The sequence below is a fragment of the Akebia trifoliata genome, chromosome 12, assembly GCF_017979445.1.
Source record: "Akebia trifoliata isolate Shusen 1 chromosome 12, ASM1797944v1, whole genome shotgun sequence".
NCBI lineage: Eukaryota > Viridiplantae > Streptophyta > Magnoliopsida > Ranunculales > Lardizabalaceae > Akebia > Akebia trifoliata.
Genome location: NC_141386.1, coordinates 21,363,343 through 21,378,575, shown reverse-complemented (window position 1 = coordinate 21,378,575; position 15,233 = coordinate 21,363,343). Strand labels below are relative to the sequence as shown.

The 15,233-nt window shown below is 34.7% G+C and overlaps 1 protein-coding gene across 2 annotated transcripts; it reads right to left on the bottom strand.

Moving 5' to 3' along the window:
- Positions 1-209: 209 nt before the first annotated feature.
- LOC147389058 (uncharacterized) lies at positions 210-12,947 on the bottom strand. Of its 2 annotated transcripts, XM_086417999.1 has the most exons (11): positions 12,754-12,946; positions 12,505-12,608; positions 12,223-12,286; positions 8,250-8,377; positions 3,868-3,940; positions 2,546-2,628; positions 2,168-2,206; positions 1,596-1,666; positions 1,404-1,518; positions 1,099-1,241; positions 210-443 (listed from the first exon to the last, which is right to left on the bottom strand). In XM_086417999.1, the coding sequence occupies exons 1-10, from the start codon at positions 12,809-12,811 to the stop codon at positions 1,167-1,169; spliced, it is 810 nt and encodes a 269-aa protein (XP_086274125.1). In that variant the 5' UTR covers positions 12,812-12,946; the 3' UTR covers positions 210-443; positions 1,099-1,166. The 2 variants fall into 2 exon arrangements, with proteins under 2 accessions (XP_086274125.1, XP_086274127.1); XM_086418001.1 differs by lacking the exon at positions 2,168-2,206 and having other exon boundaries at positions 12,754-12,947.
- Positions 12,948-15,233: the final 2,286 nt, after the last annotated feature.

Below are 15,233 nucleotides of genomic sequence, written 5' to 3'. Positions count from 1 at the left end.
ATTTTTATTTGGACTTTTCTCGATTAAAAGTTGCTCATTTGTATGTATCAAGGAATGCTGAGATTGACAGAGAATTTATGTTTCTTAATTTAGGGGTTAATTTTCCCATCTCAATGTTCCAATTTACATATTGGAAGGAACACTATGTCCATTTGTAAAAGAAAATATTTTAATGAAAAATTATTTTAGATGATACAAGTTGCCACCTATTAGTAGAAAGTACCCTCCAAGAAAAAATATTGATGCAACTATATAGGGCCTTGCATTACAAAATATGCACACTAAAAAAACAACCTAATATTAGTTGAGAAGGAATGCTATACTGAAAATAACAATTATGTAATATAACTATACAAAATATACTAATGTTAGCCAAAATACTTATGAAATGTTCTCTTGATCTTCTTTTCCATTAGTTCAGAAACTCCATAGCTTCCAACACCCTGTAAAGATGGATCAAACCTAATCCCTCAGTAATCACCAGCATATGTAACAAAATATATGATATTAAATACCATTAAAAAAACAGAATCATAGTAATCTTAAATAAAAATTGACACACACCACGTTTCATTTTCCGTTTTAAAATTGGCGCTTTTCATGCCATCCATATTATCATTTTCGGCCTAATTTGATGAACAGCTTTGCTTTCAATACGAGTGTTAATAGTCACTTCCAAATGAATTGTGCTTGCAACATCAATTTTGTGGTGTGCTTTGTGAACATTTTGGTCACAAACTTAAAACCCTTGAAATACACTTGGGGGTATATTGGTCATTAATTTAAAAATATTGACATTTCGGAACAAAATCTCATTTCTTGTAATGTTCTGTCCAGATTCCCACAAAAGCAAAAAGCCAAAAGCCAAAACAGGGTCCGGGCAGCTTTGGCTTTAGGCCTGCTTTTTTATTTTGGCTTTCAGTGGGAATCCATTAGAGTAAGCGACAAATGAAACCAGCTTTATTCTCTTATTGAAAACAGTATTCATCGCTTTCAGAAAGCATATACAAGATTGATATAGTTCTCAACAATTTGATAACCTCCAACAACAGTTGAAAATGAATTTACAAATTGAACCGAACGTCCAGAACTACATACCTCACTGTCCTGGATTGTCCGCTGTGGGATTGCGTGGCAAGACAGCACAAATCACCAAATTTAAACCTTTAGGACTGTTGGGGTCCACTTGTCTTTGATGGGCCAGCTCGTTCCACCATAACATCGTAAAGTTGCTTACCGTTCTATACACAATATAAAAGAACAACGTGAAGAAAGAAAGAAGAAAAAAAAGCAGCACATTGGAAGAATTTCATAAGAGAGGTACGAAAATTGGAATCGTAAGATGGTTTCCTGCGATACAGAAAGGAAATTTATAAATACATTATGCCTCTCTGGGTACTTACAAAAATTACTGGAAAGAAGTGTACTTGTCCTTCAGGCTTTGTTTGTGTCTCCTTAAAATAAACCAAAATTGGAAAATTTGGCCACCAGAGCTCCCAATTTACAAATGTAGAATATCTGTACAAGGATAAATACGTAAGCCCACTTACCCTTACTTTATTTAAGCATTTAATTGTACCATAGAGCATACTCACTTCCAACGATTTTTTCCACCAACAAACACATTTTCGCCTGATTCCTGAAGCTGCTCTCCTACTTTTACCTCCTAAACCACAAAAAATAAGTTCAAAACAGGAAATGATTTAAGTATCGGTTATGCCATTGGAAAAGTAGACTTAAAGCTTCAGATTTGGTTTCCTGATCAAGGTTAAAAGCCTGAAAATCAAGTCAAACTTGACAACAATTCAACTAGATCGTAAATGTCTCCAAACTAATCTAGTGGATACAAACTAATCCTGAAATAGAAGCTAAGATATTTGAGTATTGGAACTGCAAGAACATAAGCTCGAAGGTAAATTTGTACAACAGTTCACAACAATTTCTCTAGTTTGAATAAGTCAGGCTAGTAGGACCCATCACAAGTAAGACCAAATTCATGAAGTTGGAGCTAATCATCTTATCTTTTAAGATTTTATAAAACGGCTCTAGCATTATCAAATATGCAAAATAAAAACATGCATATATGCTAAATTTTCAAACTTTTAGGTTGTAGTTTCAACATGTAAAAAATTAACACTTTTTAATTCAGAAGACAGAGTGAACTAACCAGGGCCTCTTCATCAAATACGAATCTAACTCTAGTTGTCTGAAAACAGGAGACAAGGAAATTAGATAGTTCAAGAAGGAAAAAAGAAAGAAAGAAAGCACAATGGTAATAAGTGATCTAACAATGTACATATGAATAACCTATAAAAAGTAACTACATACAATAAAATAGTATATATAAGAATGTGAAGTTGTAATTATAGCATTAATGCTGAAAATCAATAATCAAACCCCTCTAAAAGTTGTTCCTGCAACAATTAGTGTGTCAAGTCCATCAGAAGAAGAACGGATTTTTATCAATGACGAGTTGTAAAACACTAGTGGTGCCATATAAGGTCCAAGTTAAAAAGGATATTACATACAGTCCTCTTAATCATACCTGGAATAATAGGAGCAAACCAAGGAGACCAACCGGTGCAGCTGCTAATAGATTATCAGTATATGCTAGTCCACCAGATAGGCCTGTTTCCATTAACTATTGAAATCAGAAACTAAATGAGCAACACCATATCTTTCCAAGCAAATGGGGTCGATACTATATACTCCGAGCTTTGACAGTTCTCAAGTTTCAGATTGGATTCGGCTCACCAACTACTGGAATTCCCCAAGCCAAGTTATTTGAAATGAGAAAGCATTGAGTCTGAATCCCATGTTTTTGAACCAAGGGATCAAAAAGTAATTCCTAGGGGTGTGACTTGGCCAAGTCAAACGTGACCTCGCGCCTGAACTTGGCTAGACTTGGGTTGGCATATTCCAGGCTTGGCTTACTCTTGTGTTGAGATTATTTTGTCCGACCAAAATCTGTGTTGGGCTTGAGCTAAGGCATTGGGCAACCCAACCACAATCACTATGCATATAACATAAAATAAACATTTACATTTCTGAGTTTCTCTTACAAATTACAACTATCACTCTACTTCTAAGTTTTACCTCTTTTGATTATTATAATCTCAAAATTCTCCTAAGTAACCCTTTAAGCAATATGGAGTGTAGATATTTCAAAATGATCGGGGGAGGATTAATGGAGTACTAATTAAATTCTCCAAATAATATTGACAATATAAGGTGACACATCCATAGTAAAATTGCAAGCCAACCAACCCAACCTGACTCAATATATCCCAAAGTCATCTTGAGTTGGGCTTAGATTGAGTGTTTTAAAGGTCAGAATGGGCTTGGATTAGATGCTGACCCAACCCAGCCCACACACTTTGCATCCCCAAAAATTCCCAAGGTGGGGAGTAGCTACACCAGTTAAAGGATCGTAAAACATGTCTTAACACTCTCCCATCACAACATTAACTATTTAAAAAAATAAGGATTCACAAAAGATAAACAGATATGCCATTTCAATGCATATCTCTGTCCTTTTCCCATAAAATGTCCTTTTTTATAAAGATTAACGTGAATAAAATTAGGTTGTTTGCTAAAGTGAGAGATTAGAAAAGGGGGGTGCATGAGCATGACCACAATTCCTGATGAAGTGAAGTTCAATTTCGAAAGGATATGCTAATATACAGTTCATAGGCAATTGAACCATAACCATTGAAAACTACTTACATAAGCAATTCTTGATGAAGTGAAGTTCAATTTCGAAAGCGTATGCCAATATACAGTTCATAGGCAATTGAACCATAATCATTGAAAACTACCTACATAAGCAAATGGACCATAATCTGAAAATAATTGGATGTAACTCACCAAGTAAGACAACCGGAATTCGATAATCTGGGTCAGGAACCACAGTTTCTCTTTTCTGAGCCTTTCTTCCAACCTGAAAAACATGCAAGAAGACCTGATGACTTGAAGAGGAGAACTTGTTGCTCAACTCTGTACTGGCCCCAAGCTATAGAAAGAGTTTATTAAGAATTCTTGGATGATCATTACATGAACCCTAATAGGGTATTTATAGAGATTACATCAACCAAGATATAAAAGATAAGCCTAATCCAAAAAATCATAATTAACGTAAATCAATCATAATATTTAAATTTAAATATCTGACTTACCAATCATTCCTAATATAAAAAATACTAATTGATATATTCTAAATATATCAATCTCCATCACAACCTTCCATTTGTGATGAAATTCACTGGCAATGATACAGTGTATCTCATGCATCTTATTCTCTAACACACTCGTGCAATTGCATGGTTGTTCGAAAAAGGAATATGCAACTGGTTTCCTTGAATAATTGATCTTAATCTCAGTACGTAATATATTATTAAATCGCCCAAAATTCAATTGTGCTTTCTTGTGGTCATTGTTTATCTATGAAGTGCATCACTATCACATCCCACTCTTTTTTTGAGTCTATCGGACCCGATGACTTAAGACTAAGCATGTCATGATCTCTAAAAGAAGCGTACAAAGTAAGATCGTTTGATTTAAATGAAAGAACTCTCATTGGAGAGATTTTAGATAGAAAAAGAAAATGTGATCGTGAGACGTGAATGTGTGAACTTGGGAGATTTGTATAAATATAGAAAGAGGTGAGGTTCTTATTGACGAAAACTAGAACAATAGTAAAGGGGAAAAAAGATATTTAGTTTTGGCAATGGCAGTGGCACCATCACTGAAGAATGATGCATTAAGATTGTACTCTCAATAGAGCTTAGGCTCCAATACCATGTAGAAAGAATTTATTGAGAATTTTTGGATGATCATTACATAAACCCTAATAGGGTATTTATAGAGATTACATCAACCAAGACATAAAAGGTAAACCTAATCTAAAAACTATCAATCAAAATAAATCACTCCTAATATTTAAATTTAAATATATTACTTACCAATCATTCCTAATATAGAAAATACAAATTGATAAATTACATTTTGACCTCCTGTAGTTTGACATAATTTCATGTTGACCCCCTAATGTTTTGATAATTGCACTTTCCTCCCCTTTCTGTAACAGTGTCAAAATGCAGATGTTATTTTACTATTTTATCCTTTTATTTTATTTTTTATTACAAAAAATAACTTTTTAAAACGATAATTAAAAATGCCCCCATCTATACATTTGCATTCTTACTTACGAACCCATTTTTCAAAGGGATATTTTTGTTTATCAAGAAAAATAATATTTTAAAAAGGGTAACATGATATTTATAAAAATAAAAATTATTTTTTAAATGCTTGGTTGACAGCAAGTAGATGGAAGGGGAGGTAAATGACCCACTTAGATAAATATAAGGGAGGTAAGTGCAATTATCAAAACGTTAGGGGGACCAGCATGGAATTATGCCAAAGTACAGGGGGGGTCAAAGTGTAATTTACCCTATATTCTAAATTTATCAATCTCCAACACAACCTTTGTGGATGATGGGTTTTGAGCCTAACGACTAGGCAACGAGTTGGTACCCATGTCAAAGACATGACGAATGAATGAAAGACAAGATGGCATAAGCGCCGAAGCCTCCAGTCAGCGCCAACACGATAACTCATGCTCAAAAAGAGCTGAAGACCTTACTACCTTGTTCCCTTTCCAAAATGTCACCTATAGCCCTTCTAACAAGGTCCTGACAAGCATGACACGTGGAGTGATGTTTGTAGTGCAAGATCGACATTGAAGAAGTAATGTTTGGGAGCATGGATAAGAAACGAGGAAGGACAAGTGGCAATAGTTGATTCCTTCTTGAGGGTCAGAGAGGAGCCTATAAATAAAAGAAGGTGACAATGAAGAAGGGGGTTTTTGGATCTCATCACTCCTCTCTCATCGAGCTCTCCCACTTGGCTTTCTCACCAGGCTTCATTTTGTTTATCTTTGGCATTACTTCTCTCCTCAAGGGGGCTTTCTCCCTTTCTCATGTAATATTGTAACATTGTAATAACTCCAAGAATAGTGAATGGCTCTCTCTTACATTACTTCCGTGTGCACTCACGGTGCCGAAGACATACACTGTCAAGCCACACTTATACTACCTCTGTGTGCAATCTCGGCATCGAAGGTTCATAGTACTGAAGACAAAAGCCTTGAGGCCACACTTATACTACCTTCTTGTGCACTCACGGTGTTGAAGGTTCATAGTGCTAAAGACATAAGTTATCAAGACACACTTACACTACCTCTGTGTGCACTCGCGATGCCAAAGGTTCATTGTGCCAAAGACATAAGCCGTCAAACAATGCTTAGACTACCTCCATGTGCACTCACGATGCCGAAGGGTCACGTAATAACATAAACACAATTCATACCAAACTTGCTTTATCGCCAAGTTTAGTCACGACGCCAAAACATCGCATGTCACCTTTAACACATGTGTTAGGCTAGCCAAAGGGTTACAACACAAAATGGGTCACAGTGCCAAAGCCTCATTTTTGCAACATCGATACAAGTTGTGGTACTATTGTCGTGTTTGGTCTCGGTGCTAAAATGAAACAACCAAGTGCTTGTAACCTCAAACTTCATGCCATCCTTATGACTCTGATGTCATGCTTGTGGCTCTCACACCATCCTCACAGTTCCGACATTGTCTTTATGACTCTAATGCCATCCTTACGACTCCAATGTCTTGCTTGTGGCTCTCATGTCATCCTTACAACTCAAATATCGTGTTTATGGCTCTTATGTCATGCTTACGATTCTTATGTCTTGTTTATGGCTCTCACACCATTCTCATGGGTCTGACGTCGTCTTTGTGGCTTTAATGCCATCCTCACAACTCTGATGTCATACTTGTGGTTCCCATGCTATTTTCACAGTTCCAACATCGCCTTCATGATTCTTGCACCGCCCTCATGACATTCAAGCTATGCTTGCTGCAATAACATCTTCTTCATGCACCCGTACCCTCATTGTAGTGTTTATACTATGAATATGACATTTGAGTCATCTTTGTGCCACACAACACCTATTGGCTCTAAGGTGCACAATCAAGAAGACGTAATAATTCAGTCACTATTATACTCAGTTCAAACTGAATAAAGAAAATGGCCTACACAAGAATACATGTTCGATGGGAAGAATAAAAGGACGCTAAATGTCCTAGCTCACAAGTAGGGGGCTAAATGTGGATGATGGGTTTTGAGCCAAATGACTAGGCAATGAGGTGGCACCCATCTCAGAGACATGACGAATGAATGAAAGATAAGAAGGCATAAGCGTCGAAGCCTCCAGTCGGCACCAACACGATGACTCATGCTCAAGAAGCACCAAAGGCCTTACTACCTTGTTCCCTCTACAAAATGTCACCTAAATCCGTTCCAACAAGGTCCTGACAAGCATGATGTGTGGAGTGATGTTTGTGGCGCAAGATCGACGTTGCAGAAGTAGTGTTTGGGAGCATGGATAAGAAAAGGGGAAGGATAGGTGGCAATAGCCGATTCCCTCTTGAGGGTCAGAAAAGGTCCTATAAATAAAAGAAAGTAACAATGAAGAAGGGGATTTTTGGATCTCACCACTCCTTTTTAACCTAGCTCTCCCACTTGGCTCTCTTACCGGGCTTCACTCTGTCTATCTCTAGCTTACTTCTCTCTCAAGGGACTTTCTCCCTCTCTCATATAATATTGTAACATTGTAATAACTTCAAGAATAGTGAATAGCTCTCCGAAGCCTAGGGACGTAGTCCAGACTTTGGACGAATCCCGTGAACAAACCTCATGAATTGCTCTCTCTCCTCCTCAAGCAGCATGGAACATTCAAGTTCTACCCGAGGCGTCACTCACCTGAGACACCATAGGCCATGGCCATATAGAGGCAATCAAAATCCGATGCAATACCAACACTAAATAGCCATGAAACGTGGTGGTGGTACTACCTAAATACCATTTGGCACGTGACGTGCATAAAGACCTTATCCTCCATGCACATAATAAAAACTGGGCATCGACAACCTTCCATTTTTTATGAGATACACTGTCGATGATATAGTGAATCTCATGTACCTTTATACAATGCATCTTATTCTCTAACACAAGCCAGCCAGCTCAATTAGACCATGGTCCAAGTACCAACTTAAAATCTCCAATCAGACCAAAAACCATAACTTGCTTGTTGCTTCATACAGATTACAAACCTAACCACAAAGGAATCAACAAACAGAAGATATATGCACATGGAGAAGTGAAGTGTTAGTTACCATTGATGCAACCACGACATTTCCTCTAGAGCTTCGATGAATCTCCCTTTTTAAAAAACATTTTTCACTTACAATTTTTCCAAAGAATGGGCTCTGGATATCCCTTCTACATCCTCTCACTTCTCTATCTGTTCAAAATAACAGATAATACGGTAGATAATTTCTCAAACAAACATTCAAAATCGATTATTTAATGTACTGAAATTATAAATTGTAAAAAAAAAAAAAAAAAAGAAAGGATTTTTATTTCAAATTTTACACAAGATAATTGAAATGTCAACTGCATTTTGAAGATCAAACACACAGAAATTCTAGTCAGGTCAATATCTGCTTAACTCAAATTTGAAAAATTAGGGCTTGTTTGGATTGCTTTAAAGATCCTTTTGGTGCGAAAAAAAGATACCCAAACAGAGTGCCTTAAGCTGAAAAATGTTTGGGGAGATGGAATTGAATTGGAATCGTAGAAACACTTACTTCTTGAAGTGAGGAGAAAGGGAGGATTCAATAAGACAGCGCTCACCATTTTCGATTTTTCAGGGATTGTTGTGGTTCAGTTTTTTTCGCGGGATTCTATGGATCAATCTATAACTATATTCCATTGGCTTACAGGATTTCGTTTTTCCATCTTATTAGCCCTTCGCTGGATACTCAAGCGCCCAACATCATTGGACCCTATTATAGAACAATGTTTAAAAAACCGGACCGAAATTTTGCTCCACTGATCGGATCGAGCTCTGACCCGCGTTCAATTTGGTTAAACCAATTTTTATTTATTATAATTAAATATAAGAAATGTTATTGTCACACCAACTTTTGCTAACGTCACTTCAAGATGGGTGCCATTCTTTGGTGATTTACCTAGTATGAATCTCTATTTCATGCTACACTGAATATGATAAAATTCTAAGTTCAGTACACTGTTCATTTTAATTTCCAAAATATATATTCATCATTTTTATAACCTATGAATGCGTGAGTTCATCGATCACTTTTAATATCTACGGATTCGTAGATATACCAACGAATTCATTGATTATACAAGTGACAAATTCACTCAAAATGCATGTTTTGGAATAGTATACCCAAATCTGAATTTGGATATGGGAAAATTCTGAATTGGAGTGGCGTTAGCAAAAGTTGGTTTGGCAATAGAGTATCTCTTAAATATATATATATATATATAAATTCATAAAAAGTGAATACGATGTACACCCAAGGAGAACTTAAAATTTATACAAAGTGAATAAATACAAATATGTGATTTAGGAAAGTAAATTATTTTACGTAACATAAAATTTAATTTCAATATTATTTAACATTAATTCAAATATTGTTCATGAAAAAGTAAAGAAAATGTCATTCAATTTATAATTTAATTCATTAACATTCATAAATAATTCTAAAATAAAAAAATTAACTCAAATAAATCATATTTAATCATATGTAGTATTTCAGAATAGTTCAAATTCAACATGCTCTATAAGAATTCATACTTTTAAATCAATGTACGGATCTAAAATTCTTTCCACAAGATATATTTTAGGATTTTCAAGTCATTACATTATGTGTGTTGTGATATTTACCATTTTGGAAATTTACTTGTGCATGTGATTTTTATCAAATTGATTATGCACGTGGCACATTAAAATCGCCTTGACCCGATCTCCGCTAAGTAGCGTTATTACTTAAGTATTCTAGTGCATCTATTGGAAATTGTATCAATGCTTGAGAAGAGAATATTGTTAAAGGAGGTAGGCAGGTGAGAGTTACTTTATTTTGCAACTACTACAAGTGGTTGGGGGTTAAAGCCAAAAAAAAAAAAAACCATAGAAGAGCAAGAGAAGGGGGGAGGAGGGATGTTCCATTCATGCATGGGAAAAATATAGAGTTCTGATTTGGTTGGGCTATGTCCCTTGTAAACACCATACTTCCTGTAGAATATTTGGAAGTTCATCCCTTATGGAAAGGAATACGAGAGTGAGTGTGGTACTCCTCTAATTTGAGTTGATTGTATCCCCGACTGGTCGATTTGTTCCTCAATAATATTAAGTTAAGAAGCTCTCTAACATCTTTGGATTGGAATCATTTACCAAAAAAATCCCTTTTATGCTTTTATTTTCCCTTTTATCTTGTAATTGATCTTCAAAGCTTTTATATATTGTAACTGATGTTGTCTATCAATAGACTTACAGTTTCTATTTGTATGTTTGAGTTGAATCCTTCCACTGACCTAATCAAGTTTTTCATGATTATAAGGTCAAGGATCAGAACACATGATTGAGCACGCCCACGGAGAAATCTCATAGGCTACCCAAGTAGATGCTCACTCCAAACAATCTAAAAGTGCTGACCTTATTGGGAAACTCATCGACAATGAGATACTGATCACTATGAAAATAAATAGTTCTAGCTAAGGTTGTCAATGGATGGGTTTTAGCCTAGTTTGATTGAGGCCTAAAAAGGCGAGCTATACCTTAGACTAGCCTTTTATTCCTATTAGTTTTTTTGGTTTTTTTTTTATAAGTAATTACTATTAGTTCTAAGCTGGATATGCCCAAGCTCGGGCCTGACGGCCAAGTCAGGTTCGCATTGCTTTTGGGTTTCTATGAAAAATTAAATTCCTGCATTTTTTTGGAATCATTTGGAATTGTGTGACATTGTTTTTCATCAAAATAAAGGTCCAATATCTGTCCTAATTGAGAAATAGTTAGAGATGAAAGTAAACTTATTGTTTAAAATTTAGTGTAGTTGTCTTTTATCATAAAATCATACATCTATTTATATATACATCTAAAATATACTAGTGGGAACAGCCAAGGCATTTTTAGGAACCTAGCCCGACCCTGATTTAAAGGATAGAAAATTTTTTAGCCTGTCCATACCATTGAGGTCTCAGGATCAAGGCTTTGAGGCAGACTGGGTTAGCGGGCCAACTGGCTCAATTGACACCCCTAGTCCTAGCTCTTAAGCAAACCATTTAAATAAATTAAAGACTTAAATACATCCCCTAGCTCCAAGAATGGAAAACATCAATCTTTGACCACAAGATTCTAGTCAAGGAAACATCTCAGTTCAGACATGGAAAATGAAACAAAGAAAGTATGTCCAAAACTTGGCAATCAAAGAGGTGGGCTCCAAAGTCCTAACAAAGTTGCAAAATCACAACCTTCCAAAGTAAACCCAATTTTGACGGGAGTTAAAAATAATGAGATGATAGTACATACCAAAATTTGGATTAACAAACTGACCATCAAAAGACTAGGTGATGTCAAACAGGTCTGAGGGACCTGCTTCCAAGAACTTCCTACCCAGTAATAACAAAGAGCTTAAGCATGAGTTCCATAACTTAAAAACTCCCAACTACCTACCTCATGATGAAGAGAAGAACCGGGAATTAATGTTCATAAGATTCAACATGCTTTGGTATCATAAATCTTGCAATTTTCATAGAATTTCCTATTTGTCGCACAACCATGGGATGTCCATTATTTCCCTTTTTAAAAAAATCAATAATATTATAATTCCTTATTGAACCCCAACTAAACTTTAGCCCAGTAAAAATTATTATCAATGCTACAGGTTATGATCCAAGATAGAGATACATTTATATAAAATAAAATAAAAAGGAGATTATAACTCATACTTCACATAGAGAAGAGAAATAACTCCATTAAATATATGAATATTCTAGCCCAGTTCAATTCAAATTATAATCAATGTAAAGGTAAAATTATATTGAGGTCCATATAATGTATCCCATGTACGTAATTTTTATTTTTTTTAACATAAATGGATAAATTTTATCTTTTACTTAAATATTAAAAAACGTATCCAATCACAAGAAAACAAGAATACTTTTTTTGTTTCAATTTTCTTATCAGGTATCCATTGAAACCCGTAATAATATGGACATGAATGCTCATGTAAAACATATAAATATTAAACTTTACTTAGTTCACAAGAATTCTCTTACCATTTCCATCACAATTGCCACAGACTATGCTAGTCGATTTCGTGGTTGGATTACTATCTCCAGCCTGAAAAACAAAACCCACAAATTCTAAAACTACTAGTAAAATAAAAATTAGCAAAATTTTAAATTTTTTTGGTCGATAAGCTGGGTTCAATAGATAGAACTTAACGCACGGATCAATTCCAAACCAGAATCCATTTGACGAGAAAAACCATGAAATTTTTTTTATTTAAAGAAGTGAAAGCTAGAATTTTGAGTGAAAATCACAGTAAAAATCCTAACCTTGACCTCAATGGAGTGAGATTTAGCAATTCGAGAGCTCCGAAACAAGGCGCTGTCGATTCGAAGAACTTTTGGAACACTTGTTGAGGCGCCGATTAAGATCCCTAATACAATGATATTAATAAGAAAAAAAAATTCAAAGAAGGTAATAGATAAGAAAATAAATCGAGATTACAGTTCTTGAAGATGAACTTTCTTACAATTTAGGGTTCAGAATTGAGGGAGAGAAAGGATAGATGAGGGAAATACCTGGTTTATTTGGAGAATTGAAGGAAATTACACGAGTGAAGCATAGAGAGGTCGCCATTTTAAAGGTTTTTTGATATTTTTGAAGAATTTAATTTAAAAGATACTGAAAAGAGTGAAGCTTCCACAATTGAAGTAGGAAAGAGAATGCTCTACTGAGCTTCTTCAGTTGGTGGTCAAAACGAGGGGGAAAAGATAAGGCTTCAATGAAATTTGGACAAAATAGATTATACATTTACCTAAATACCCTTCCTGGTTTCACCTTGGCTTTAAACCCATGATTTTTAAACTCGTTATCACGTTTCCTCTCGTTCAGGTCCGATACCGAGTTGACTTGAATGATACGTCTTGCCTCGTTCGAATTGTCTCGTTTGACATTAAGACAATGATTTTTTATCATTTAAAATATCTGAATAATTTTATAAAAATTTAGAAATGATTCTTATTAAAAAATGAACAAAAAAATATATATAATTAAAAAAAATTGATTTAGGGGTAAAGTAATAAAAGGTTCAGACTTTAACTCGTTTGTCTCGATTAACTCGAACGAGACTTTGAAAATATCATCCGATATATCCCGTTTAACTTGTGAGTTAATCATTTTCTACGTTGTCTCATTTTTATCGCCCGAGATATTGGAAAATATCGTCCGAGACAACTCGTTTATCTCATGATACGCAATTGTCTCAAAATACTTTATAAGTTGGTCTCGTTCAACTCCGATACCGAGTTAAGTTAGGCGATACGTCTCGATCTCGGGACGAGTTTAAAAACCATGTTTAAACCTATATAATGCTAGTTCTGCCTGCACGATCACGAGTATGCATAGATGTAGGGCTAGCAACATGGTTTTTAAACTCGGTATCTCATCTCGTTCAGCTCTGATACCAAGTTAACTTGGACGATATGTCTCATCTTGTTCGAGTTGTCTCATTCAACATTGAGACAATGGTTTTTAACAATTTAAAAATTCTGAAAAAATTCAAAAATGATTCCTATTAAAAAATGAATCCAAAAAAATATATAATTAAAAAAAATCATAATATACTTATCAAAATAAATAAATTAAATATTTACATTATTACGTATGTTTCATTTTCATTGCACAAATGGACCAAACTTGTTTTCAAACATAATTTTTAAAGAGCATCAAACTTACCATCAAAAATATCAATCAAAACACTAATTGTAATTCGATAAAATGCAAATACATGATAATAAGTAAATTCATACATGTAAAAATAATTTAAATACTAATATAACACTCAATTTGAGTTTAAGGTAATTCAAATCCAAGGCAAATATTAACTAAGAAAGATTTGTAAAAATAGAAACCATGGAAGAGAAGTGTCACAATGACATGAGTTGAAATTTGCACCGATGTCCAATAGAATATGTAACCCACTCACCTACAAAAGATTTTTTGAACAAAAATATGAATTAAAAAATGATTAATTAAATATATTTGATAATAAGTTAAAATCACATAATACAAAATACAATCACATAAAAGTAATTTTAAGTCAATGTACTCTTTTTGTTCCTCGTAGTACGGATAAGATCGATAGTCTTTAGGGAAGAAAAAAGAAGTAAAGGCGTCAGTTGTGGTGTCGCTCGTGTTGGTATGACTCTGTTCCCCTTGTTTATAGTTTGAGCTTGTTTGTCCATGTTATGAATAAGAATGTTCATACCCAAACATACCATAGTTGTTGGATGCGTCATTCTCGTTTATACCCGTCTCTTGGAGGTATCCATAATGATCATAACTTCTATCACCGCCACCATAATATTGAGTCTAAGTTTCATTATCATCATCGCTACAAAACTCTATCAATTTGACCAATCTCTCGTGTCTCTCTTCGAATGGCCTAGTATTATGGTTGATATCTTGTGTTGTGATCACGTTATCAGATTCACTATCATTCTATATTCTATTTTATGTCTCTTGATCATCTCCATCATCATCGTTACCACCATTTAGAGATGGAGATCTACTTGTACCTGTGTCAAGTTGGGTACCAATCTCCTTATTCAACCAAGACAAGTCGTTATTATCTATCAAAGGATCTTCTGTCTCTCTCAACCATTGGTCTAATACGTCATCATGCTCAAATTTGGAATCTAGATCAATAGGATTGCAATAATTATCTTTTGATTTACGGTTCATGATATTGCGAACTCGTAATCTCATGTTATAATGTGCAAACACCAACTTCCCTAACTTTTCTATTTTGAGTTTATTACGAGGACGAGTGTGGATTAAAATAAAAGGTACTCAAATTTCTTTCACAGCCTGAAGACGAGTAAGTCTGACTTAAGACTTTAATCGCTACTTTTTTTAGGTCAAATGCATTATGACCATAATTATAACACCAATCAGTTGATAAGAAGAAAAAAAATATTAAATACTTAGTATTTGTTATTGTATAAATTATTATTATTATTTATATATTACCAGTAAAGAAGTTTACTCATGTTTCTAG

Coding starts and splice junctions, on each gene's coding strand:
- LOC147389058 (XM_086417999.1), bottom strand. CDS start 12,811: ATGGCGACCTCTCTATGCTTCACTCGTGTAATTTCCTTCAATTCTCCA. Junction 2,629..3,867: donor AATTCCGGTTGTCTTACTTG/GTGAGTTACATC, acceptor TAATGGAAACAG/GCCTATCTGGTGGACTAGCA. Junction 1,519..1,595: donor GGTGGAAAAAATCGTTGGAA/GTGAGTATGCTC, acceptor ATCCTTGTACAG/ATATTCTACATTTGTAAATT.